The following is a 14,876-nucleotide window of genomic DNA, read 5'->3' on the forward strand; positions in this document are numbered from 1 at the left end:
CTTACTTTGAGAAAGAAGAATGATGTTTGCTTCTGTTACTCTTTCGCCGCGCTATCCGAATTATTTCGAAGGACCTCGTGCTTATAAAGTTGCATCACGCGACAGAATACGGCCGGTACTATAGATAGACAAGCGTGGACTCACGAGCTTTGCACGCTGATTTCTCTGGACCTTAAACGTAACACGCGGAAATTAGAAATATTGGATGAGTTACGCATAGAGCACACGTGACGGGCGAACCGAAGCACACCACGTGCCCTCGCGTATTTCGCATGGTAACGCGAATATGCAGGTGAAATATCATCGATCCGCATACTCGAAATCTGCTTTTTACCGCTGGCCAGATTCCAAATCGAATATTATTCCCGCCGAGTTGGACAGAATCGAAACCCGCGCCACCATCGGATTTGTTTCCTATTCGAAGTCATCGTACTCCACTACCGATTTTTCGCGGGAACAATCGCTTAAATAAATTTTCTCCAATGTTTCAACGATCTTATATATATTTTTTTTTAATAAATCTCGTTCTTTTTGGTTTGTTTGAAGTAAGTTTTTTTTCTAATTTCTTTTTCTTTCTTTTCTTTTTTTGATGGATATCTAAAATGAAATTTTGGAATGAATTATTCTAGATGATTCGTGTCAATTAATTTAATTGTAATCAATTTGACTGGGGTATATTTGGAAGAATTACTTTTTTTGAAATATATTTTATTTGATTAATTTACTTATAAAATTTGAATCATTCTATTTAATTTCTGTAGCCTTTAGAGAAAAATTATTCTTCATTAGTTTATTTCGTAACGCAATGACGATTTAATCTTGCATTTGCATCTTTTATGTATCCTTATATCTTATTCTTAAAACCTTCTATTGTGCAGAAGTTATGGGAACCGGAAGGATATTCTCAAGCACATTTACAACAGTTAAATAGCCACTAGGATCGATTTTGGAGAAAGTAACCAAAGTGGTAGTGAAACGACCGGTACTATAAAACAACTTTGAAAGTGTTACTTGAGAGAAAAATAGAAAGAAGTAATAAAGAAAGGTTCTGGATGAATCTGATTAACTCTCTTAACTTTTTAACACTAGAACTAACAAACCAAATCAAATTGGTTTGGTTTTACATTTTTTGTTTTTGTAATTATTCAAAAAAACTAAATTATTTTCTTCCATAAAAAATTGTGTCGAGATTAAAATATATTTTGTACTTTATGCAAAAATAGACAAGATTAAATTAATCATTTCCTTGATTTTTAAATTATTTAAAAAATATAAATCTTCGAAATCGACAATTTTTTTATCAAGTTTCCAACGAAGCTTTCATAAAAAAAAAATTGAATCATTCTTTCTATTTATCAAACTCAATCTTCAACAACTTTATTCTAAAATGTTAAAAGATAATATTTCGACAAAATTATGATATAACTAGAAATATGAGAACAATAAAAGCAATACTTGAACCACTCACAATTTTGAATTTGAAATATCGAAATTATAAATTATTCAAAACCACTTCTAAAATTATTTTTAATTTAAGTTCTAAAATTATTTTAAATAAAATAATAGTGTAGATGCAAAAGCCAAAGGAATACCATAATGACGACATTAATGGCATCAAGAGAGACACGAAGACAATGCTTGAAAGCAATCCCGAATCATTTGTAATTTTGAATTTAAAATATTGAAATCATAAATCATTCATAAAACCGCTTTCAAAATTGAACAAGACAAGTTGGTGGATTGGAGCCGTAAGAAATATTTCCAAGAGGACATATTTCCATGGTGACGTTTCGGCAACGAAATACACAATAATTTAAACACGACGACTTTATGAAGTTTACTGTCAAGTTTTCTGCATATATATATATATATTTAGAGCCTTAAACCCTTTCTAATCTGGCTACGGAAATATCCTGCATATTCTTGTATATCCGAACTAAGGTATCGACTGCAAAGGAGATAGGGTCGTGTTTCCTCGTGGTGAAGTTATCCGAATGCTCTTACACGATCGTAAATCACGGTTCGTCTCACAATAGCGTGCACCGGGTCTAACGTTACCTGCTCGTTACGTTTCTTAACAAGCCGCTTTATCTTGGCTGTGCCTCTCGAGTAATTATGCGACTGACGATTTTATTCGAGATACTGTTATCGGTGTATACGTATGATTATTCGTTTATTCATGCGTCGTGTAACGCTCGCTACCATTCTTACGATAGTGGAATTTATGTTCATCTATCGGTTTGTACTCGATCGGTTTCTATTAAAAATTGAAAACTGTAGGGGAAAAAAAAGAACTTGATATTAAGTCCATTTTTATTGATTTTTGAAATTGAAGTCGTGATCTATAAGAGAGAGTTGCAGAGTGTTTTTCGAGGGAGCGCTGCTGCCAATTTTTATTTCAATATTATATTATTACTTTATTTGTTATGTTATTTTAATATTGTCAAGATGATTCTCTCGTTACTTGAGACAATGGCGTGAGTTATTACTGAACATAGCATATTGAATACCGAACATCATTTTATTGAACATTGTAAAAGGGGGTCACAACTGAAAAAAAGAAAATACAAGGAAATAAAGTCCAATTTTAAAACTACTTTCTTGTAAAAATTAGAAAACGTGACTTACCAAGTTTTTCTCCTCCGGTCTTTAGAGTTGAGTATTGTTTCTTAGTTATAAAGGTTCACGAAGATTAAGATGAGATCCTTTATTTATTTTTCATTTTTTCTTTATTCTTTGTCGTATCAATTTAAAAAATAAGTATCTTACATATTTCATGATGTTTTAAATTCAATGTATTTATACATCAACTTAAAGGATTCCTTTGTCTTAGATAACCTGTTATTTAGTCAAGTGATTAGTAAGTCGGTTTGAATCAATTATGAAATAATTAAACTAATAATTATTTATTGATTAAATGGATTAAAATTATCACCAGATCTACTCCATTTATTTTTTTAACGAAGGATCTAAAAAAAAGTTGTTTTTTTTTCTTACTATTCAAATGTAGAAGAACTTCGTGTGTTACAGACTATTAATTTTCACTTTCCACTTTTAATTTTTTACTCAAGATCGAACGATCTGCAATTCAAATAATTCTCAATTAGTATCATTATCGTGAAATGTTTTAACAAAAAATTGCAAAAATAAACTTTTAATGTTGAATGATTGCGATTTGAACTCTCTCCAAAATAAATAAGACAGAAACTTTTTGAAGAAGAAAAACTGATGTTGGCCAGTGTAAATTATTCGATAGTCAAATATATACATTGTGTATACATATATTTACTTATTGTTAAATGTTTCTGGCTTGAACGATGCCCAACCATAGAGAACTGGTAGGTAAAATAGTCTCTCGTTACCGCTATACATGTGCGTGTGCGAACGCATCATTAGCAAGACTATCATTAGACAACAAGGCCGTGAGCAGGGCCGTCATTGCTGAGAAACGGCCACTGCTTTTAATATTGTTGGCATTTTCCGTTTCTGTTCTTTTTTTTATTTTGCATACACTAAAGTGAAAATATCGGATATTTAATATTATCAATTGTTCTCAAGACTTTTTAATCTAAATGACTCCATTATCCATACATAGATATGTTGGTAAAAAGCTATTGTATTTGATAAAATAAAAATTTTGAAAAAAGATAGTTATTGAATTTTTTTATTTTTCAAAGTATAATGTTTCTTGTATAAAAATTGTATGAAAATATATTTCCAATTTGATACACGATAATTTTTAGAATGAAAATTTTTTAATCTCATTTATACTTAAATATTTGATTCTATATATCTTAAAATTTTTAAAAATTTATATCCTATTATTGTTTAAAAGATACATTGAATTAAAAATCAATTTTCAATTTGTATGTATGAGAAGACTAAGAAGAAAAAAAATTATAAAATAAAATATATATTAAAATTTGTATGCATGATCGATATTTCATCTTCTTAGAATTTCTATTTAATTCGTCTTCTTCGTCGATGAATTCAAAATATTTTCATTATACTGTAAAAAGAAATTCAATGTCACCAAAGATCACATTAATCTGTATAATATTATGCAAGTTTTCAAGGAGTATGTTATAAACATACTTAATATTCTATAAGAAAATAAAATTTCATATTCCAATAAAAAAGTGTTTAAACAGGGAAATGCATTTAAATGGATTCAAGCAAATATTGTATATGCATTTTATACTTGCATCTATATTCTTCTTCTTGAGTCAATCTTTGCACCTTGAATCGATCGTAAAATGGAGAGAATGGATATCTTGTTGGAGGGTTATTCTTGCTTTCCTTCAGAATTTTCAGAGATCGAATGGTTGCTTTGTGGACTGTCTTTCGTTAAGAGGCTGCTGCTTTTCGTCGGTTGTTTGGTCAAGTCCAGCCCATCGATTTCCTTCGGAAATTCTTCCCTTCTTCTCCTCCTTCCACGTCGTCTACGCCTCGAGGAAGATCTTCTTCTTCGCGAGGTTTTTCTACGACGAGATCTACGACGAGATCTTCCAGCTCTACGTCTTCGTCCTCTTCTTCTTGAACGTCCTCTTCTTCTTCTTCTTCCTTTACAAGGAATCTCGACCGTTGCATCGCCACCACTTATGCATTGACCGTTGAGGAAGTCTGGATTGTACGTGTAACATCCTCTGAAAAGAAAATATATATTCAACAAATCTGTCCTTAAATTTCCTTCTTTAATGTCATCGAGATCTTGTGATGAATTATAATGAAAAAATAATTTGAGATCTAGTAATCCCTAGGAATGATATCTAATGGATTTGTTAACTGTTTTATGGCATTCAATATATTAATTTTTAGTATTAATAACTAAGTTTTTAATAATATTGGAAAAAATCTATTCACGTCATTATATATTGAATTATTGAAAAGATAAAATGTCGTCAAAGATTTGCATTATTGTATAATGTAATAATTATTGAAGAGATAAGTAAAATTTTATTCAAAATAATCCAATGAATGAAAATTCATTTATGTATGATGGTACAATTAATAAGAACTTTACTTGTAACTATATAACGAATTTATCATAAAATTTATTATAATATTTTGAATATTTAATAATATTTATATTATATAACTTTAATTTTTACGAAGACGAAAGAAAAACTTGCTTATATTAATTATATATATATATAATTATTTTTTTCAAAGAAATTATTCTCTCTTGATTGAAGAAAAGTATAAGAAGCTAGAAAAATCTTATTGAAAATTTTACAAAATTTTGTTACACGTTTACCCCTTTAAACGTTGAAGAATTCCATAAGTTACGCCTCTCTTGAGAGCGAGTTGGACATGTGGTCTGATTTCAGAACCAGGAATATTATATTCTTGAGCAATGTAATTACTAATTTCCTGGGGAGTTGATCCTTGTATGGCTTGTAATCTGCGGATAGCTTCCACGACTTGTGCTTCGATTCGTTGAGATCTTTTGAATGCCATTCTAGCATCTGGACCTGGAAAAATTAAATTAATCTGTCTTTTATATTAAATAAAAAAAAATTATTCGAAATAAAATAATATTCAATTTAAATACACACGTAAAACGATTTTCTTTGGAGAAGCATTTACTTAAAAATTTTATTCCTTTATATTAAAAATAATTGCGGTTATTTTCAGGCTATATAGCTCAGTAGACAATTTTCGATGAAACTTGTTTAATTTTTCTTTTTTAACATTGAGTTATGATATTTAATTAATTTATCGGATTTTATGGAAGTCGTATAATTTAATAGCAGAGATAATTTACAGTATAAAATATTATTGCGCCTAATTTTTGTATGCAGTCATTTTTAGTGACTTTTATCGATCACGCGAAATTTCACTTAATGGTAAAATAAACAACCAACCCTTTCCTGTTTCCAAGAGACGATAGTCTTTTACCATATTCTCGCCTTGCATGATTTTATAATTGGCCACGATCGAGTGAAAAAATCAAGGGATTTCGATCTATTTTTCTTTTCGATGTTCGCATATCTCCTGTTCCCCTCTCGAATCTCGTGATTTATCTTTCTCTTTCTTTCTACCGGTCTACCTAAGCAGAAATAAAACAGTACTGAATAGCGCCAGAAGAGTACGACAGACCTTTAAACAGTGACGTCATCGAAGCTGTTTTCTCATGCCTTTGTAAATATAGTACTCTTCCGGCTGTTTGACTTGCAAATTGAGAGTACAATTAGAGGACTGCTCGAAAAATTGCTGTTCGAATTATCACCGAGACGTGGTAAAGAATGAAACAAGATAATGTATATGTATTGGATTTTCATTTCTAAAATGGCATTTTTGATGAAAAAATTACGAAATATGACATTTTCATGGTCCATGGTAATGTATGTAGAAAAAAATCATCTGTAAAAAGAAATTATAATTTTTTTCAATTTAATTATTTAATTTAATATGTCTGAAATAAATATTCTATATTTATACGTATATATAAATTAATTATATTTTTTTTATATTACTACGTAAATAAAGTAATTACAGATTAGTGATCGCGATTAGAAGCATAAATAAATATAGATCATATAATAAATAATTCGTAATAGTAATATTTTGTATATAATAAAATAATCTGGTTTTATAGATCAGATTAGTAAAAATTAAAGGTTAATTCCAATAATTCCAATAATATAATTATCGTATATCGTATAAATATATGTTCTTTAAATATTTATGATTGAAATAAGAAAAAGAATTATATATATATATATGATTGAAATATAAATGAAGATAAAATAAAAATTAAATTTTAATTTTATTTTTCGAAATAAAAATAAATTTAATCGTCAATATACTCACTCTTCGCAATGATGTCATATTCGACTAAGTTGCCATTTTTACCGACATGTGATAACATTAGCAACTATAAACAGATACACGTGATGATCATTTGTGCGAGATATAGCTAAATATAAAAATTTACAATTTGAATTGAACTTAACAATATATTATCAAAAAGACATGCCTCGTGAATTGCGAACAAAGCCTAGTTGAAATTAAACATAATCCAGTCTCGTATAAATATCGTAAACTACTACTTATAACTATTTACTTATATCGTGAATAATTTAACAGAAAATGATCAATTTAGAAGAAAGAATACTTTATAGATTTTTATTAGAGGATATTAAAATCTTTACTGAGAATTAATTGATTATTTATATGAATGGAAGCTACTAAAAAGAATCTATAAATTCAATTTAATTTTTATGAAATCTGTTATAAATCCTCATTATCGATAATAATTATAATATTTCGTACTTTTTACCATATATTATATCTTCGTACTTACTTATTTCCACATACTATGTCTTCTGAAATTTCATTTAATGATTTTGAATTTAGATTTTTTTTTTTTAAATTAAATTATAATTTTTTAAGATAAAATTTATACTATATTATTTCATCATTATTTTTATTTAATATTTAAAAACTTATCAATTCATAATCGAAAATCATAATTTTAATATATTTTTTTTTATGATATAGGTTAATAATTTGTTGTTACTTTCGTTCTCAAACGTTTTTAAGGTTATAACTGATTAATATAATTGATAGTTATAATTATAAAGATTTTTTTTAATATACATATTTTGTTTCTTTGATTACAATATTCCCTATAGAATTATTTTTTAAATTTAATAGGTAAAAAGAAATCTTAATTGTAATAAATAATATAATAAATAACAATAAGAAATCATCTTACATTGTTAGTGAGATCTCCTATAGAGAGCAGCACGAAACAGAGTTAGACTTTACTGGCATCTGGCTCAGATTCATGGAATTTAGTAGCGCCATCGAGAATCTGCTATCGGTAATAATCGATTAAGAAAAGAAATAACGTTTTACTAGAAAATTAATCTATTACTTACTTTTAATTCGAGGAAAAAACATAAAAATTTATTAATTTCTATAAATCTTTAAAATAAAATTTATGTGTAAATTGAAAGAAAATCTAATTTTTCTTGATCTTCTTTATTTTTCTACTTCTTTTTCGACCAATAAGATCACTTCTATGAATGAAATCATTCGGAACACTGAATTATCGATATGTATCGAATCGTATCGATTATTCATAGCGCACTCTATGTACTGAAAAGTTGATTAGTTGAACCGCCATATTGGAGTGGAATTTTCAAATTGGTCAGTGATCGCGTAACGTTTTATTGTAATAAGTGATTATTGTTGTAAAAAGTGAGTGCAGAAGCTGAATGTGAGGCCTGGATGACGTTGAAGATGATGAGGATGCAATACTTAACTCCGAGAACGTCTTCTGTAAGTGAAACTTCCAAATTTTATTTTTTTTATAATGATATTCTAATGGCGTCTCTTGAATCGAGATTCGAAATAAATTGGATGCGAAAAAATATGCAATAAACAATTGTATATGTAACACAACGCAAAGTTTATTGAGAAACGAACGATTTTTCTTTCGTGTATGCATTTTTTTCGTGAAATAGCATGAAATAAAGAGCCTCGTGAATACACAAGGACATGTACCGGACACGATGCATTCATCCATGTGAGATCTATAGAAATTGTTTATTGTTAGCTGGCTAGTTCCTGCATAAATTGATTGTCCAAATGATTCTAAATTGCCTAGGTTTTGTTACAGGAATTGTTGCATTAGCTTTTATATTATAGATATTTAAAATCTTTTTCACGATATTGAGATAAATTCATACGATTTTCGTAATATAGCCGCCATATTGGATGACGTCATTCTTTCGATGAAAAATAATTTCGATAATAAAATAATGATCTTTAAATATTGAATTTTGAAATAATCAGAATAATATTTTTGAAAATAAGTTCCATAAAATTATTTCATATAACTTTATATTTGATAAATTATTCATATTTATTATTTTTATTTATTTATATATTTATTTATATATATTATTTATACATATACTATATATATATATTTAGTATATGTACTATGTATAATAAAAATAGATTAAAAATCAAAAAACAAAAAAATGAACGACATCTCCCTTTTTAAAATCATATCATAAATTATTGGATCAAGATTAAAACGAATATTCAGAGCACGTTGATTGCAAATTCGTGCTACGTGATTGTTATTAATCGGAGAGATGAATTCGACACGGCGTACCAAGTTGAAATACACATTGGATCGAGCGAAAGTGGTCACATAAATGTCGAGAACAGAGAATACGGCCTAACGAATGTGGAGAGATCGGTGAACCGGAAGCGAAAGGCGCGCAACTTCACGATTCGTTTGGTTCGTGGTATATACGCGTAAGATCATCAGCCTGCTGGCCTTTAATGCATCACGAAACGAGAAATCTGGTTCTTAATGCTTCCAATATTTTTCTTCTCTTATCTCTTCTCTCTAGCGTCATATATCTTCGAGTTAAGAAATTTGAAATTATCAAATTTCAATTATTAAAAAATTCGTTTTAGAGATATCAATCGCTCTTTTTAACAGCATGTATATTTCCATAGTCTTCGATTTTAGATCCATCTTGCAAAATCCAGAGTCTAAGCTTGGAACTCTTCATCCTAATGATTCAGATTTTCATACTCTAGCATTTAAACTCCATAATTTTAAACTCCAAATCTTAAACTTTAGATTTTAAATGATCTAAAGGATTTAAATCCGCACTTGAACATTTCTTTCCACTACGATTTCCTTTTACTTTCTTCTAAAATGGTATAAGAATCTTTTTTCAACAAGGTTCATAGCAAGTTTACGAAACTGATTGTAGTTTAAAAGGACGACTGGTTGGAAAAATAGGGTTCGTTGAATTTAATCGTTTTTTTATCACACGTCGGTGCAGAGTCGACAATCCGTGTTTCTTCTAATATTTGCAGAAGATTGTCTGCTATAAATCAGTGTGAAAGGGTGACTCAGATGTAACACTTATGTTAGAAAACTCGATTGAATGAGATGCCTAACGCTTACGCAACGTCGACGACATCGCCATAACGCATTGCAACGGATACGTTTGCGATTCGCAAGGCCGTGTCTCCAGAATTTACTGGTTATTTTATTAACTCCCTGATAAAAAGTTCTATAAATACATCGAACTATTTACTCTCGAAAGACATCATACATACTCGAAAGACATCAGACATTACATTTTCGATATTTCTCAGGTGTTAATATAATAGCAAAAGAATTTTAGATATATTCTTCTAGATTGATTCTAAAATCTTTTTCATTCTCGCGAATGAATTATTTTTATTGAATTTTTCATTACCGCGAATGATGGAATGATGGGATAAACTAACGGATTAAAATTTTATCGAGGATTTTAATATCGTTTGAAGATACGAAGAGATACAATACGAACGATTGTTTTATATTTTTGTCTCACTTTGTAATGTTTCTCTGCAAATATGTAATAGTAATGTTTCACGTTTACGAGTAAGTAATGTAAAATTAAATGGAATACACGTAGATTACGCAAGAGTTGTGGCATCTTCACGGCCTTAAAAATTGTTATATCATCGGTATTGTCACTGAACGCAATGCTGGTTAATAAAAGGAAAATAGGAAACTGTTATCGATGTTACTGTTTTCCATTTTTAGTTCTTCTTCCCCCTCTTCTTTCCCCTGCTTTTCCTCCCTTTTCAAATTTATTCTTTCAATTTGCATACACATTTCCGAGATTTCTTTTTAAAATTTTTAAAGATCAATCAATCGTTGGATACACTTAAGTAGAATAAGATTTTCAAAGAGATGGAATATAAATAAAGATTTGCTTCGAGAAAAAATTCACGTGTCGAATGATTAAATTGGAAAATTCAAAATTAAAATTTGAATTATTAAAGAAGCCGGGATTATCGATCAATATCATCCTAATTTTAATTAAAAGGGTATTTCGTAAAATTTTTCACGATTTTTCGGTCGTATTTTTTTTTTTTTTGTATTATCTCTTTTTTCACGGTAGGATCGTGACTAATCACGTGGGAAAGTATCACGTGTGTTAGGTAGCATTGTAATGTGCATCTGACGTCCTTGCGGCATTCACAACGCATTTTTCCATTACCGTTAAATACCACGGGATGAACGCGCAGCATTTATAGAATCTATGCCAATTAATGAAACGAGTTAACTAACTGGAAAAAATCGATTAAAAATTAAAAATAAAAAGAAAAAAAAAGAAGAAGAAGAAGAAGAAGTAAAAACAAAAATTATTCAATATTAATCATTAGGCGAATGGTTTTTGTTTCTTCATTTATTTTTCTAAAAATAAGTATTTCGATTATAAATATAATCGCGATATCGTTTTCTTTTCTTTTTCTTTTTTTTTTTCTTTTTTTTTTTTTACTCGAATCCTGTGCGCGGTATCACAGTAATCACGAGACTGGCACGCACGAAGAAGCTCAATTAAATTGATCTCGGTAGTGTACCATTTTATTACGGCATTGTAAGGAACAATTGTTTTCTCACGTGTCTGAAAAACTGATTGCCAGTGATGTCACGTCCGGAGACCGACCTTCGTTCGCAGCCACGTCCGGCACACCGATTCCTTCTACGTAGATTCAGAAAAATGAGAAAATTACGAGGCAACCGGGAGTCAGGTGAAACTTTTAACCTGTTCTTTGATTCTTGCCTCTTTCTATTGGATAATCATTTTCGACTTTTCAATTCAACGATCGCGTACATAAAATTTCCCTTTTTCTATATATATATATATCACATGAAAGAAAAATTGTTAATCGACATTAATTTCGAATAGAAAATCCGAGAACGAGAAAACTGTATTCTATTTTGATAAATTCGAGGAAGATAAACTATTTAATTTTACATTATCTCATCACATCTTCATTTTTGCACAAATAATTCTCCGACAATTAATCACAATTTAAACCACCCCTATAAAGTATATTCCATTCTATACAAGCCTTTATAAAAATTGCTTCTCGACAGAACGAGAAATAAAATATAAACGGGGAAGGTAAAGAGTTGAAAGAGGGGAATACGAATATTTCCATCGAATTAAAAGAAAAGAAAAAAAAAAATCCGTGAAAAGAGTATGTAACATTGCGTGGAACGAATGAAACTCGTTCTGCTTACACAGAAATATCTCGAGGATGTTCGATATCGGGTATACCACCTTCCACGTGTCCGATTCACGTGGCGGGACACGTGAACGTCTGTCGCTCGATGAAAATCGTGCCGAGGGGATGGTGGCGGCAGTGGTGGGTCGACGGGGGGGGATGGAGCAAGTATTAAATGCAAACCGCGTACAAACGGAGCTACCTTGCTTATTAGCCACCTTCCAAGAGGTGTTACGCAATCCCAAGGGGTTGAATAAAGTAAATTCGAGTTACGGATGCCTCGAAAAGAGGAAGAGGAAGAAAGAGATGTTGCTATTAAACTGGATATATATATATATTGGATTGTTATCCGCTTAAATTAACGAGGATACGGTATTTTGGTGGCAGGTCTATATGTGGGAGCCTCGATATAGGATCGGTTATGTGAATGTCGAATTGAATGGTGGTATAATTAACTTTCAAAACTGTCTTGGAAGATCTAAATTTAAGAATTAATACTGGAACGGAAGCTATTGCGTTGACTAAGGTTTTCTCTGTAATGGAATCTTCTTAACGATTCTTGACTCTGAAAATTCGGAATCAAAAAATTCAGAAAATTTCAAGCGTGTTTGAAACTAGATCGAATTTTGCCACAGACGTTTCAATATCTCTGCTAACATTTAATTTTTACATTTTTGTCAACGCAAATTACGATCGAGTCGAGACGAAGCCACGAACCCGCGTATTCAAATTCTACAGATTTTTCTTGACGCGTGCAAATTTTCCACGAACGCGAAAAAACCGATTCGTTTTGTGACGAGAACGAGGAGGTTAATTAATCCCCCACCCTCCCCTAAATCGCGTCCGGTTTCCTGCGCATAATTACTCCGACGAGGCGAAGAAAGGCTGTCGAAATTGATCAGTGTTCCGTATGCAAACTGTGCAGCACAATCGTTCGAACGATTATTATCGTTCAACATCCTCGCACGATTTGCCCAGTCAATCGCAGGCAAGTCATAGACATTGATGAACGTCCCTTGCAACCCCCGTGTATTTTACGCTCGACCACTCGCCATATTTAAACCGATATGGAATGGTTAACCCGGTTCACTGAGTGTGTTTTCTCCGTGGGCCACCACGTTTCATCAACGTACGAGTCGGATCGGGTTTTGTTCCTTCCTCCTTTCTCTCCCACCTCCCCTCTTTTCTTCGCCAGAGATGCGCCAGATGTGGTGGTATGGTGAAATATATTCTCGTCTGGCGTTGGACAGATAAAAGCTTCTCTATAGATCGATTAAAATATAAATTGCGCTTCGAACGTTCGCCGTCCCCTATATACGGCCGAGATAATTCTTCCGCCTTCTACCGTTCATCTCTCTCTTCGAAAGGGCGAACAAGATTTCCACACTTGAAAACTGTTCCTTGCGTCTGTTATTGTCATTCGTTATTTCGCGTTCATTCCTTACTTTGTTTTCAATCGTGTAATATATTTTTGGATTTTTAGAGGGGGGAAGAGAATTCGATCGAAAAAGTAAGAAAGTTTCATGGAAACCTCGAAATGTTTTTTTAGACATAAGCGATCTTACCAATAAAATTCGGATAAATTTAATTGGATGGTATAATAAAATAAGGATCATCCTTAAGGAAACGTAGCAAAGATTCGTATGGAAGAGAAATAAAGTGCGTGCACCGGTGCCAACCATGTTTTATTAATGCTCCATGTAAGATTAATAAGGGCAAACGAGGTGGTACGTTAAGCGTGGGCATCGATGTACAAACAAAAAAAAAGCTGCACGTAACGCGTCACAGTGTGTGTCTTTCGTGGCCGCATACATACGCATCGTGTCCCTCCTCAATGATCCGCGCATGAGATTACTCTGATATACGACAGTTTAGTCGTCGAACACGTTGGATTGTCGCAGGTCAGGTCAATTCAGGTCGACGTCCTCACTTCCCCTCTTCCTCCAAATTTTCCTTACACTTACATTTATTTCTCTTCTCTTAATTTTCTTCTCTTTTCTTTTCTTCCTTCCAACTGTTGCTCGTGAAATTTTTTTCATTCACGTTTTCATCGCGCTTGTCTCTCGAAATATCGAAGAGTTTTATGCATTTCTTTTCAATTTTCCCTTTTCAATTACAATTTTTGATTCTCTTTATAAAATATGTATACAGAGTATCGATAAATTTGGATCAGGTAAATTTTTAAATTCTATTTCGATTCGTGTAATTCCAATTGTTCGTTTATTGGGAGAGTTGATTGGAAATTGCGTTCTCGGTGGAAATTAATATGGGAAAGTTGGTAGCGAGAGTTTTGTTTTCATTTATTCTTTCTGATTTGAAAATAAAATTCTTTAACGGCCATTAGAGAGAAGAAAAAAACTTTTTTAAAACGAGGCTCTCACGCAATTTCGCGCTCGCGATGCAAATTATTGTGCCGCGTATCAATTTAGCGCGTCATAGAGGCAATTATGCGTAGGCCGCAGGTCTGCAGCGTTGATCGCAATCTCTTTTCATTATATCGGATTGTTTATTCCTCGTAAATATCACTGCAAACAATCCGCTTGGTTTTCTTATTTATTCCCGAGTCGAGGTTTGTGCGTGGAAAACGGGCTTATATCGACATTGTGCATTCGTCTCCGTTCTCTTTTTGCAAAACCATAAATCACACTCGTGAAAAAAAAAAGAAAAAAAATTGTTTCGAACAACTTACCGTTGCGAAAGTGCAACTTCGGAATCGAAATTAGCATTTTAATGCCTTCGAGTGGAAAAAAAATTTCTTTCGTCGTCCATCCTTGTATAAACGATTTATTTCAGAACGTGGACAATAAAATTTATTATCTATT

The 14,876-nt window shown here is 31.4% G+C and overlaps 2 protein-coding genes and 1 long non-coding RNA gene across 3 annotated transcripts in view; 1 reads left to right on the forward strand and 2 right to left on the reverse strand.

Annotated features, from left to right (window-relative positions):
* Window positions 1-3,514, reverse strand: part of LOC107995482 (uncharacterized) — a 16,817-nt gene extending 13,303 nt beyond the window's left edge. Inside the window, exons 1-5 of the long non-coding RNA XR_009832555.1 lie at window positions 3,290-3,514; window positions 2,998-3,081; window positions 2,629-2,838; window positions 2,059-2,550; window positions 6-171 (exon numbers count right to left, since the gene is read on the reverse strand). This is a non-coding gene — a long non-coding RNA (uncharacterized LOC107995482). The remainder of the gene's footprint in view (window positions 1-5; window positions 172-2,058; window positions 2,551-2,628; window positions 2,839-2,997; window positions 3,082-3,289) is intronic.
* Window positions 1-14,876, forward strand: part of LOC107995479 (thyrotroph embryonic factor) — a 92,006-nt gene that overhangs the window by 6,362 nt on the left and 70,768 nt on the right. The gene's annotated exons all lie outside the window — the stretch shown is intronic.
* On the reverse strand, window positions 3,649-7,214 carry LOC107995481 (histone H1, gonadal-like). Its single transcript, XM_062084338.1, has 5 exons — window positions 6,817-7,214; window positions 5,868-6,366; window positions 5,258-5,474; window positions 4,206-4,646; window positions 3,649-4,009 (listed from the first exon to the last, which is right to left on the reverse strand). Exons 2-4 carry the CDS (start codon window positions 5,917-5,919, stop codon window positions 4,286-4,288), a joined length of 630 nt encoding a protein of 209 aa, XP_061940322.1. The 5' UTR covers window positions 5,920-6,366; window positions 6,817-7,214; the 3' UTR covers window positions 3,649-4,009; window positions 4,206-4,285.

This window comes from Apis cerana, linkage group LG14 (genome assembly GCF_029169275.1).
Source record: "Apis cerana isolate GH-2021 linkage group LG14, AcerK_1.0, whole genome shotgun sequence".
Classification (NCBI taxonomy): Eukaryota; Metazoa; Arthropoda; class Insecta; order Hymenoptera; family Apidae; genus Apis; species Apis cerana.

Excerpts from the sequence above, each read along its gene's own strand:
- LOC107995481 (XM_062084338.1), bottom strand. The coding sequence starts at position 5,919 with ATGCAAGGCGAGAATATGGTAAAAGACTATCGTCTCTTGGAAACAGGA. Across the intron at positions 5,475-5,867 it reads TCTCTTGGAAACAGGAAAGG|GTCCAGATGCTAGAATGGCA; the intron begins GTTGGTTGTTTA and ends TAATTTTTCCAG. Across the intron at positions 4,647-5,257 it reads ATTCTTCAACGTTTAAAGGG|AGGATGTTACACGTACAATC; the intron begins GTAAACGTGTAA and ends TTTTCTTTTCAG.